This window comes from Pleurodeles waltl, chromosome 6, assembly GCF_031143425.1.
Source record: "Pleurodeles waltl isolate 20211129_DDA chromosome 6, aPleWal1.hap1.20221129, whole genome shotgun sequence".
NCBI classification, from domain to species: Eukaryota; Metazoa; Chordata; class Amphibia; order Caudata; family Salamandridae; genus Pleurodeles; species Pleurodeles waltl.
The window spans coordinates 1,647,050,876-1,647,064,169 of record NC_090445.1 but is presented as its reverse complement, the minus strand read 5'-3'; the positions used below and the strand labels follow the sequence as shown (position 1 = coordinate 1,647,064,169).

The 13,294-nt window shown below is 43.0% G+C and overlaps 1 protein-coding gene across 2 annotated transcripts in view; it reads left to right on the top strand.

Annotated features, from left to right (window-relative positions):
• SARDH (sarcosine dehydrogenase) overlaps positions 1-13,294 on the top strand; it is a 460,574-nt gene that overhangs the window by 35,067 nt on the left and 412,213 nt on the right. For both annotated transcript variants that reach the window (XM_069241559.1, XM_069241560.1), the window contains exons 4-5: positions 1,745-1,924; positions 12,544-12,667. In XM_069241559.1, coding sequence (XP_069097660.1) covers positions 1,745-1,924; positions 12,544-12,667 — 304 coding nt within the window. The remainder of the gene's footprint in view (positions 1-1,744; positions 1,925-12,543; positions 12,668-13,294) is intronic.

The following is a 13,294-nucleotide window of genomic DNA, read 5'->3' as shown; positions in this document are numbered from 1 at the left end:
AGGACTGCTGTCCTGCTTGTTGCCCTGCTACTCCTTGACTCTACTGGAAGGATTCTGCCTTCCCCGACAAGTGATCGCCAAGGGCTTGGACTGAGCTTGTGTCCTGTTAAGTCTCAGGGCCATCACAGACCACCAGAGAGAGAAAATACACTGCATCGGAAAATCGACACAACACCTGCAAAATTTGACCTTCCAGTTTGCCCCAGTTTCATCCTCCCAGCACGATTTAGATTTTCCACGCATTATCTCTGGGCGTTAAAATATCCCTGCACTGCAGTAAGGAGCCAAGGCTGTGCACCTGGAAATCGAAGCATCACCTTGCCTGCGACAAAAGAATCGATGCATCACCTCCACTGTGCCAGAAAAATCGACGCATTACTTTATTTTCCAGTGCATCACCTCGTCTACGGCCCTCTGCATCATACTTTTTTACGCATCCCAGGTACTGTGAGTTAATAATATGCAACCACTGATCCCTATGGATTAAGACTTACCTAAACTTCTTAAAAAGTGATATCTTGACTTGTGCATATCGGAGTCTTGTCATGGGAGTCTTATTTTATTCAGATAAATATTATCTGTTTTCCTAAACTGGTGTGGAGTACTTTTTGTGGTATTTTCACTATTACTGTATGAGTTATTACACAAATACTTTACAGATCGCCTTCTAAGTTAAGCCTGCCTGCTCTGTACCAAGCTACCAAGGGTGAGCACAGGATAATTTAGGCTGTGTTGTGAGTTACCCTGACTAGGATTGTGGTCCCTACTTGGAGAGGGTGCATACCTCTTCCAACTAGGGACCCAATTTCTAACAGAATGCTTTTCACTGCAGAGCAACAAAAAAATAACAGAAAAGAAAAGAATGATAAAGTGCAAAATTGATGTATTCACAAACTCTAAAAAGTACATTTTTCCATGTCGTAAAACCTGCTTGAAGTAGTGTTTTATTTTCTCTGGGGCTTTCTAGAAATCTGTGCCTGGGGTTTGCAGACCCGATGCCTAATGTTAATGAGAGGTCTATGAAGAAAGAATTAATCTGAGAAGAGAAACTATAGTGAAGTAAATATTGTCTTACCTCCAGACCGTTTGGGAATTCAACTTTTTATCTCAGCCACTGCTTTACCTGAGCAGGCTCTGTGTCTTGCTTCAAACCTTAACCTTAGTTTGATTTGTTTTTACCTTTTAAAATTAATGTGTTATTTACTACATATGTTGGATTCATCAAAATAATAGAGGGGGCATTGAGAACCTAAAGCTATGCATCACTTTTGTTGTGAGTGTAGTGAAGATAGATTAGATTAGATTAGATCTAGATGACCGAAAACTCTCTTGAACTATCCCGGTCACAAACAGTTCTCTTCTAAAGACCCTCTCGTACGCTTGGATAATCTTACTTGCTCACTCACTAATTTCCTCACTTATTCCTGAACATAGACAAGTTTCCAAAACTGAACTTGAACTGCATTTGGTAGCCTTTGAATTATTGTGTGCTCTATTGTACCTAAAAACATGAACTATTAGTACAATTGGAAGGCTTTTTCTGGTTTTCTAGAGGGGGTGGGAGAGGGCTGTACCTCTGTCTCTGTTTGTGTGCAGTTTAGGGTGCAGTAAACTTCTTCCATCATTTTTTGTTCTTCCAAAACATTATTTCAAAAAATTGAACTATAGTACCGCTTGAAAAGATAATGTTTGATACCTTTTATTACATCTTACATTTGTCTTGTTACTTCTCTGTCTTTCATAGCTGGGCAAGGTGTACGGAGTGGAATCATATGTCCTGTCTCCAGCAGAAACCAAGGACCTCTACCCACTGATGAACGTTGACGATCTTTATGGTACACTGTATGTCCCAAATGATGGCACAATGGACCCAGCTGGGACCTGCACCACTCTTGCCAGGGCCGCCAGCGCCAGGGGAGCTCTGGTAATCTTTTGTGCATGAATTAACTTGCTGGATATGCATTTTGGTGCTTTTGCTTGCTTTCTCTTATTTGGCCATCTACCACTAGTCCCCCTGGATTTACTTTTCATAATGAGTGTAATTTGTACAGTTTGCTTTTATTTATTCTCTTGGACATGTAAGTATCCTACACTATTCTTTTGTCTCCTGAGGAAAGAATGGGAGGAGACGGGATGGCAAGTGTAGCCATGCTCTCTGTAGGTAAGGCAGCCAGAAGAGCGAGGGAGCAGTTCACCTGCTCATGCTTACCTGGAGAGGCACCCACCCTTGGCAGCCCATCTCACCCTGTAGGATGGATGTTACACAGAACCCCATGGTGTTACGGCTACTTGAGAGAATGTAGTTTAAGAACTGTTTTATAATAACTTGTTTATCTGTGGCATTGGTAAAGGATGATTTAAGTTCCCCTGACTGAATTAATCTTCATAGATGACCAGTGTAATTCCTGCAACTGCTTAATGCAGTGCAAATGCTTTTAAATCTTGTTTTTCTAACCTCAATAGATTGACGTCAATTGAACTACAGGGTCAGCCAAAGACCAGTTGGTCATATTTGCATATCTCGAACCATGTCATTGGCGTCCGAAAGCTTTAAAAACAACTATAGGGCAAATAGCATTAAACGCATGCATTCTGTACAGTATTGCCGCGGTACCTGGACTGAGCCAGAGTATTTGGTTCATGCAGACTGGAGGTGCTGCAATCTGAGTGTTTTTTGGTTCTATGCTGTCTGCTGACCCAAAGATAATACCAGTATGTGTGCAGTAAAGGTGATCAACCTGGTTGTATTACATTTTAGGTAATGCAAGACAGGCTGAAGAAGGTCTGGCATCCCTGAGAGGCCAATGCATTGATTGCTGAGAAGGAGTTCGGCATCATACACGCTGCTGTCTCTCCCTAGGACCATGGTGACATGCAGCTTAGTTTTCACAAAGGGTCATGGAGAACTTGGGGCTACACCACCACAAGACACTTCCCAGCTTTCAAGCATGAAACACTGGAAGATCTGACTAATAGTTTTCCAGTCCTCAGTTTAAGTGTGAAACGTAGGGTTTAATAGCAAATGGAGCTGAAAATTCAAGACTGGTGTAGGTTCTTTCTATGATATTGCAAATTCCTGGTCTAATCAAGTAATGACCGGGCAAACCAGCAAAAGACAACAACATGAACTTGGAATTCAAACTAGAATCTGCTTATTCAGCCATTGCTGAGCAGTAACTGAGGATGATATGAAAGAGAGCAACATGAAAGCTGCTTTGGGGGGGTTACGGTTTAAGTGACTGGTGTCCAGTCCTCGACAAATGCACATTGTGCTTCAGATAGTCCAAAATTGTCATCTTTAGGTATAAGGGAAAGTCACATATCAAGCAGTGGTCCTTATGTTCATAGGCCTGACTAGGGATGGGTGGAATTTGACTCAAATCAAACTGTAAAATTACATTAAAGTCCTGTGAAATTCCACAATGGGTGGACTGGGCATTTGGCACAATTTTCTTAGAGCTAAAATGCACCCATGAGTCCATAAATGAATGCAAGGATGCATTTTGAGTTAAGAAAAAGTGCTGCCAAATACCAAATGCACTGCAGTGCATACCCCTTATGTACTTTGCAGGAGTATGCATTGTAAATGTATTTGTATTAGGCACTGCAGTGCATATCCCTATACTATCCTATGCGGAGTATGTAAGGGAGATGAAGGTTCTGCACTGATGTGCATGCCCCTTGTCGGCCTTACATAGTCGGGTAATGTAAGCCTTGGATACTGTGAGTCTGTAAGGGCACCGAGGGGGATGCAGAGGACCGGGCCAGAAGAGGGAGCTGTCCCTCTGTGCTTAGAAATCATTGCAGATTAAAGTTTAATCTGCAGTAAACATAAAGGGGACTGCTCAGTCTTCCAGCCCGGTTTAAAAACCAAGCACTGAAGATGAATTCTGCCAGCGGAATGACAGAATGTTTTAGTAATTCTGCATTACAAGAGTAATTTAGAATTACCAAATTCCTTCAAGTAAGCCTGTGGAATTTAAAGTTCCACCCAGGCCTAGTCCTAACTGTAAATGAAGACTACGGAGGAAAGATATGGAATTAAGCTCAGTGGATATCCATGGGGATGAAGACTGAGCCTGAGATGACTGTAGTCATATGCTTAACTTCTAGGAAGTAGGCAAACCAGCTGAAAGACGCCCCCTTTCTCTGGAATCCAATCTGCCTCTACGGAGATTCAATAAAATCCCTTTGTCAAACAAAAGCCAAGAATAATCTTCAGTACATATAATATATGCAGAGAGCATTGGGTTACTGGCTGATCTGTCTTGGAAATTTAACCAGCCTAAAAACTAAATTAGTTCAACACCGATTTTCAATAATGAACCGGTCCAATAACGGGGCGGAAGTGAACCAAATTCTCAGGATCTTAGGTTTTCTTCTTCAACCACGTAAGTACCTTTTAAGGAATGACTCATTGTTTACTTGATTCTATGTGAGATAGTACTTTAAAAGCAGGAAAAGCACCACTTGAGAAGATTAAAACAATCTAGAAAGACAGGTTGTTGTGAAAAGAGGGTGGCAACACCCGTATCTGTTTTGTTGTTGCTTGTTTTTGGGTGGACAACATTTATTTTTGTAACTAAACTGGCAATTGTCTCTGGATGCAAAAATGTGTTATGGGGAATAAGAGTTAGATTCATGTTTTCTAATTGTAAAAGGCAACATCTAAGCATAGTTGTTTACATTTGATATGTTTTCTTTGATGACTAGGACTTTGGATTTAAATGAAATGTATTCATCTTAATAAACAGTTAATTAAACACACAATGCTACGCTCATGGCCTCGGCTTTAATGAAACAGGTACAATTGGTTATGTTGGAATCATCTTAAAGATTACCCTTGTGAATGTAGTATTGTTAATTGTTTTGATTATGTGATGTCTTTAATCAAATTTTGCTTTTTAGTCTTGGTACAAATATTGTGACTTCTTAAACATTCATTTGGTGAGTGAGTTATGGTCTTCACGGCTGTTATGCAATTTATGGATTGTAGCCTGCTGATGATGTTATCCAAGAAGTAATTTGTTAAGGTCTTAAAACATTGCTGCCAATGTCTTCTCTTTAACCTTTGGCATTTACTGTGAATTTTAGGGGTTATTCCCTCTGCTCAACTAACAACCAGTTCCTACTTTGATGTGGTACTTTTGGTGACACCTCTGCCCTATTTTCTTTGCCCCTGCTTGATGGACCTACACAAAACCTAACATGAAACCCGAAGTAGATGAACATTTTTAAAGCTTTGTGCAGATTTGTTGAACATCATCAATGGTATTAAGAACAAACTGTCTTTCCTATGCAACTATGCCTTAACCGTAACTCTCTATGGCACCAGTGTAAAATATATACATACATGAAAACCTCCAATAACATCTATATATACAAAGGAATCTTCCATTAACGCTGCATGTCTCATTGCAACAATATATATTTTTCTAAACATTACCTTTATCAAGGTGGTACAATCAGTGCTGTACAGGGTAAGCACAATATACATGCTTGGCATCCTGAAATAATTAATAAATAAGAGACCTCTATAAAGTACCATACTACCCAGAGACTGTGCAATGGTGCAAACAAAATGAATAAAATAAAATGACAGAACCTACCAAATTATATTAATAACACAAATATATTGTTTAAGAACTAGGCAAGACTAGAATAATGCTTTAAATTTCCACCTAAAGCCTCTTGCCTTGATTTCTCCTTTTACTGCCTCGCTGTCCTATTTTGATGCACCATGTTACCGTTATGTTTCCATTTTGTCCCATTTCTTTGATCATCAAAAAGCACTTTGATGAAAGGTGCTGTAGAAAATCCAGAATGCCACAAAAAGCACAATTGCTTGAAGGCGGATGATGTTACTCAATAAGTCTGCAATGAAGTGGTACACAGAAATAGCGATATCGAAGTGATGTAAAGAATATCGACGTGTAATTCGCTGTCCCTATCATGTTCATATGGTGTAAGTTAACAAGGGTTTAACAACAAGCATTTGCAATACAATGGGTCTTGCATTTGCTCAAGTTAGAGCTAAGGCATTGTAAATTCCTAACTGGACTTTTATTGCCACATAAATAGAAAAGTAAAACAGTTGACATTAGCGAGCTGATTCAAAGCACAACGACCGCTATGAGCATGAAGGAGAGACACATAAAAGAAAAACAAATTTGCTCACAGTCAAACATATCGGCAAATGTGCAATTTTCCATGTAACAGGGTCGGAGACCAAGGTGGTAAAAAAAAGCGCCTCAAGGAGGGACGAACGTAAAGAATTTGCCAATGCGAACAAAGGATTTTTTTAAAGGAAAGCCCACAAACGAGTGAAAGTGATGGGCATGGTTGAAAGCCCACAATACTTAAAATAGGGCAAAGCACATGCGCGTGTCGCGCCGCGTGGTGCGGCGCGAGCCGAATGTTCGGCACAAGCCTGGCGTTCGGCTGGGGCCGCACAGCGCGTTTCTAAAACGCGGCGCGCCCCCAGCCTTTCATGCACTTTTCGAGGCCCCAGGCATTGCATGGGGCCTCGCTCTGTCGTTTTCCACCGCCTTGCTGGGGTCTCCTGACCCCTCTTACCCGTTCTTCTTTCTTCTTTCTTGTCCTCTTTCTTTTCTTCTTTCTGGGGTCTTTTTGTTGTACTTTTTTTATGTCTTCTTCCCTTCCCAGGTTACCTTTCTCTTCCCAGCATTCATTGTTCCCTATTCTCTATGGTTTCTATTCTGTTTTGTTCTATGTACCTCTCCCTGTCTAATATGGTGTCCTTTTACTTCCTGTGGGTCACTTCCTGTCTTTTGGTATATAAGGGCTGTGTTTTCTTCATTTCCTTGCGCTGCAACACTTTCTGCTCAGATAGTGTCTTCGCTCCTGATTTCCTCGCCTTTTTGGTTCTGGATTTCATCGCTCTGTGTTTCCTGAATTTTGTTCTTTTTGATTCCTGCTTTTTGTTCTTGTTTTTCAGGAGTCCTCCTGTTTAGAGGTTTTTTCCCCTTTTGTTCTAAGGTTTTTTTTCCCTCTGGCGCTATTTTCTGAAGGCCACGGTCTGTTCTTGGCGTCTCCATCACCTACAGCACCGTGGCTACCAGAAAGAGTCGCCCCTTTTTGGGCCAAAGCCGAACATCGAAGATCCACGCCACTAGATCTGCAAATTCCAGGCGCAAGCAGCACGTGAGTCGTGACAGATTGCAGCGCCCAACCATTCCGACGTCCTCAAACACCATGGATAATACAGTGGCGGCTGCTGCAGATTCTGATCAATCTCTTTTGACCACGATTCAGCAACAAGCTCAGGAATTGCAACAACTACGCAATGAAAATGCTGCGTTACGACAGGCTTTGGCTCTCCGCACTAGTGATGTTCCGACTATCTCCGCTTCTACCCCTCGTTTCTCCGGCGAACCAACCAAGCTTCGTGAGTTCCCGGATGCATTAACGGTGTACTTCGCCTTCCGACCAACCCAATTCTCCCACGACAGGACCAAGGTGGGTTATCTCATCAGTGCCTTATCCGGTCCAGCCTTGGCCTGGGCAACCCCGATGGTGTCATCCAATGACCCAGTTTTGTCGGACTATTCCACCTTTGTGAGTCGCTTCAAACAAATGTTCAGTCGACCTGGATTGGAAGCCTCTGCAGAAGAAGCCTTATGCGACATTCACCAAGGCTCACAAGATGTTCTGCAATATATAACCCGTTTTCGTCAGCTAGCAGCAGAGACCACTTGGGTGGAACGTACTCTGGTAACGTTATTTCGCAGAGGACTCAAAGAAGAAATAAAGGATGAACTAGTACATTCTACCAGAGTGGAAGATCTTCGTGGCCTGATGGATCAAGCACTGTCCATCGAATATCGTCTTCAGGAACGGAGATCGAAGGAGTAGAGGGTTCTCCCAGCCAAGTACCTCACGAGCTGGTCTGCAGCGTTCTGAGGAACCTCGCCCTCCTGCTAGAGACGTCGAAGGGGAACCCATGCAGGTAGATACTACCCGAGGTCCGCTCTCTGCCAGCGAGCGAGAAGACAGACGCAAGAAAGGGTTGTGCCTGTACTGTGGTTCTGCTGGTCACATAATTCGAAACTGTCCTGTACGTCCGCCCAGGCCATCGGGAAACGCCACTTCCCGTCCTCTGTAAGAAGGGAGGGGACGGGATCTACAGCTATACCTTCCATCAGCTCCTTTAATGACAATACAACCTCCTTGTTCATTTTTCCTGTCTTGTTGCAACTTCCTGACGGTCGTCAAGAAGAGACTATGGCAGTACTAGATTGTGGTGCTAGTGGAATATACATGGACCAGACGTGGGCTGCTACTCACCAAGTTCCTACACAATCTAAAGAAGTTCCCGAACAGGTGCACACCGTGGATGGATCCTTATTATCCTCTGGTCCAGTGGACACCACTACCCTGATGTTAAGTTTACAGATCGGAAACCATCAAGAACACATCTCTTTTGATCTTATCACGTCCCCCAACCATACCATTATTCTTGGAATTCCGTGGTTCATCAGACATAATCCATATGTGAACTGGGTAACCCGGACAGTTTCCTTGTCTTCGCAATCTTGTCATGAAAACTGTTTTGCTTCCGACAAGTATTGGTCACCGAAAAGATCTATAGTCACTGAAAGTATTACTGGTTCTTCCATTAATACAGTCCAAGGAGTCCCTGAACACTATTTGGAGTTTCAAGATGTGTTCCAAAAACCATCCAAACCTGTGTTACCTCCACATCGAGACTACGATTGTGCTATTCCCTTAGAACCTGGCACAATCGTTCTTTTTGGGAGGATGTATTCCCTCACGGAACCTGAAAAAGAAGTTCTAAAAGAATATCTGGATGACAATGTCCAGAGTGGTCTTATAGTTCCCTCATCTTCTCCGGCCGGGGCTCCTCTCTTTTTTGTACCCAAGAAGACAAAGGATCTTCGTCCTTGCCTGGACTTTCGAGGTCTGAATAAGATAACCATTAAAGACCGTTATCCTTTGCCTCTCATCAGGGACATTCTAGAAGCAGTTAGAGGGGCTCAACGTTTTACTAAACTTGATCTGCGAGGAGCCTATCACCTTTTACGCATAAAAGAAGGAGATGAGTGGAAGACAGCTTTCAGGACCCCATTTGGTCACTTTGAATACAGAGTTATGCCGTTTGGTCTCACTAATGCCCCCGCAATCTTCCAGAGATTTATGGATTCGGTGTTTTCTGACCTTCTGAACCAGACAGTGGTCATTTACCTAGATGATATTCTGATTTATTCCAGAGATCCTGAACTCCATTCGTCCCATGTGAAACAAGTCCTTCAAAGACTCCGGGCACATCAACTATTTTGCAAACCAGAAAAATGTGAGTTCGACAAGACGGAGGTTAAATACCTGGGTTATCATTTAAGTTCCACCGGCATAGCTATGGACCAAGAAAAAGTACAAGCGATTCTAGACTGGCCTTCTCCTTCTTCTATTAAAGAAACACAATGTTTTTTAGGATTAGCAAACTTTTATCGGCAGTTTATATTGGACTTTGCAAAACAAACTAGCCACATAACACATACCTTAAAGAAGGAGAATTTAACAAAAGGGTTTATCTGGACTGAGGCGGCTGAAACAGCCTTTCAAGGTTTGAAGAAAGCTTTCACACAAGCTCCCATCTTACGGCATCCAGATACCAACAAACAATTTATTGTTGTCACCGACGCTTCTGAAAGAGCCATCGGAGCTGTCTTACTCCAACAACAAGAGGATGATGGTCTTGAACATCCTGTTTTCTATTTGTCTCATATCCTCTTTACAGCAGAACAACATTACTCTGTACTTGAAAGGGAATTATTGGCTTTGAAAACAGCCTGCCTAGAGTGGAGACAGTTTCTGATGGGTTCCAAAGAGCCTTTTGAGGTTAGAACAGACCACCGTAACCTACAATGTTTACGAAATTTTGTGTGCCAGAATAGTCGCCAGGCTCGTTGGGCCTTTTTCTTCAGTCAGTATGATTTTTACGTCACCTATATTCCTGGATCTCAAAACATTCTGGCTGATGCTCTGTCTCGTCGTTATCCAGATTGTACTCCTTCCCCATCTCAGTATCTACTGGAACCTAGTAAGATCATTGGAGTGGCTCAATCTTTTCTGGAGGAAGTACAACTGGAATACACCAAACTATCGGACCACGAAGTAGAGAACCTAAGACCTTTGTTGAATAAGAGACAAGGATTCCATTATTATCAGAACTTGATATTCCTCCCTACTGACAGAGTGAAAGAAAAAGCATTACAAATGTGCCATGATTCACCGGTGGCTGGTCATAGAGGCATCAAGGCCACACAAGAACTTCTCTCACGGTTTTTCTGGTGGCCTACCTGGAAGCAGGATGTTGAAAGATATGTTCAGGCTTGTCCTATTTGTGCTCAAGTCAAGATTCCCCGTACCAGACCTGCAGGATTGCTACAGCCCTTGCCTGTTCCGCCAGCTCCATGGCACACCATCTCTACCGATTTCATGTGTTCGCTCCCACCTTCAGCAGGAAACCGGGTTATCATGGTCACTGTGGATTCCTTTACTAAGATGGCTCATTTCACTGCCCTAAAAAGGCTGCCTACATCTCAAGAACTAAGCCAGATATTTATTGATCATATCTTCCGCCTTCATGGACTTCCACATACCATTATATCTGATAGAGGACCCCAGTACATTTCCCGGTTTTGGAGGTATTTCTGTAAGACACTCAATATCAACAGAGCCCTGTCATCGGGGTTCCATCCACAGACCAATGGACAGACCGAACGTCTGAACCAAGGACTAGAGCAATACCTTCGCTGTTTTTGCAATTCAACCCAAAGCAACTGGAACACTTATCTCCCTATTGCTGAATTTTCCTACAATAATACTGTCCACAGTGCTTCCAAGGTCACTCCTTTTTTTCTGCTCTTATGGTTTTCATCCTACCTCCTTTCCTACTTCTCCTCAATCCACCTCTCCTTTGCCCGCTATTACTCACCTCTCCAAACGACTTTTACAGATCCATAGACTAATTCGATCCAATCTGTTACAAACCAAAAGATATATGAAGAAGGCTGCAGACAAGAAACGTGGAACCACTCCAGACTATCACCCGTAAGATAAAGTCTGGCTCTCCTCCAAATTCCTACCCTCACGTCTTTCTCTGAACAAGTTCACACCTCGTTACTACGGACCTTTCCGTATTCTTCAGCTGATCAATCCTGTCACTGTCCGTCTTCGCTTACCTCATACTTGGAAGATTCATCCCGTCTTTCATGTTTCCCAGCTCAAACCTTACGTACCTGACCCTTTCTCTCGTCAGTTTCCTTGTCCTCCTCCTGTGTTGGTGAACGATGTTCCTGAATATGAGGTACAGGAAATCTGTGACTCTCGTCTATTTCACAGACGACTTCAATATCTGATTCATTGGAAGGGTTATCCTCTCAGTGAATGCTCTTGGGAAGATGCATCTTCTGTTCACGCTCCTCTCCTGATTCAACGCTTTCACCGTTTATTTCCTCTCAAACCTGGGCCTTCGGGAGGGGGACCTACTGTCGTGGTGCGGCGCGAGCCGAATGTTCGGCACAAGCCGGGCGTTTGGCTGGGGCCGCACAGCGCGTTTCTAAAACGCGGCGCGCTCCCAGCCTTTCATGCACTTTTCGAGGCCCCAGGCATTGCATGGGGCCTCGCTCTGTCGTTTTCCACCGCCTTGCTGGGGTCTCCTGACCCCTCTAACCTGTTCTTCTTTCTTCTTTCTTGTCCTCTTTCTTTTCTTCTTTCTGGGGTCTTTTTGTTGTACTTTTTTTATGTCTTCTTCCCTTCCCAGGTTACCTTTCTCTTCCCAGCATTCATTGTTCCCTATTCTCTATGGTTTCTATTCTGTTTTGTTCTATGTACCTCTCCCTGTCTAATATGGTGTCCTTTTACTTCCTGTGAGTCACTTCCTGTCTTTTGGTATATAAGGGCTGTGTTTTCTTCATTTCCTTGCGCTGCAACACTTTCTGCTCAGATAGTGTCTTCGCTCCTGATTTCCTCGCCTTTTTGGTTCTGGATTTCATCGCTCTGTGTTTCCTGAATTTTGTTCTTTTTGATTCCTGCTTTTTGTTCTTGTTTTTCAGGAGTCCTCCTGTTTAGAGGTTTTTTCCCCTCTTGTTCTAAGGGTTTTTTTCCCTCTGGTGCTATTTTCTGAAGGCCACGGTCTGTTCTTGGCGTCTCCATCACCTACAGCACCGTGGCTACCAGAAAGAGTCGCCCCTTTTTGGGCCAAAGCCGAACATCGAAGATCCACGCCACTAGATCTGCAAATTCCAGGCGCAAGCAGCACGTGAGTCGTGACAGCGCGTGACCTAAACAGGACCATTATCCCAGATGCTGCTCCAGTAGTTTTCCATTCGGAAGAGTGAATGCACATGAGTGTCTTGCGTTTCCTTCAGTGCTTATGATTTGCTGTGGGCTTCCCTACCAGTGTCACTTAGTTCCACCGTAAAGGGCTCTATCATGTATTTCCTAGATTCCACTCGGTTCTCTTGCATGCTCCGATCACAGATGTGCTTGCATTTGTAGGTCATTGAGAACTGCCCAGTCACTGGTGTGCAGGTGCGGACAGATGACCTGGGTGTGAGGCGGGTTACAGCAGTGGAGACAGACTATGGAACTATCCAGACTCCCTGTGTGGTGAACTGTGCGGGTAAGATATAGCACACAAAGGCCATTGTGAATGTTTTTTTCTGGAACCCTTTTGTTTTTCCGAAGCACATTCTGGTTTATTTCACAAGTTTTTGCTAATGTAGCAATTATTGCATGCTATTTAGAAAACACAGACACCCCAAAGTCTTTCACAAATGATACAACAGATTGTATACCCAACCTTTTGTAGTTGCTTATTGTGCTTAAAGACAGTGATGGGCATATCAAGGGCAGAACCAGGGTACTTTTTTATTTTTAATTTATTTATACAACATATTAATACAAAAAGGTATACAAGCGAGTAGAGGCAATGCTAATAGTTCTGGCTTTGAAGAACGTTGCATGATAATGTGAAGCATTCCAAATAAATAGTATGGGGCTAAACACGTATTTGCATGGAAGCAAATAACTGTAGAATAAAATTGTAGTAGATTAAATGGTCAGGTGACAGTTGCACCGTAACGCCAGACCTAAACATTTGTTTAGGTTAATGACTGCCCTCTTCCCATCTGTGCTTCTGTCAGAGGAAAACACCATAAGTTATCAGTTGTCTAAAACACTTCAATAGCATTATATTGTGATGTGTGCCCCTGAAAGTGCAACATTTGCATTTGCATGGATAAATGAC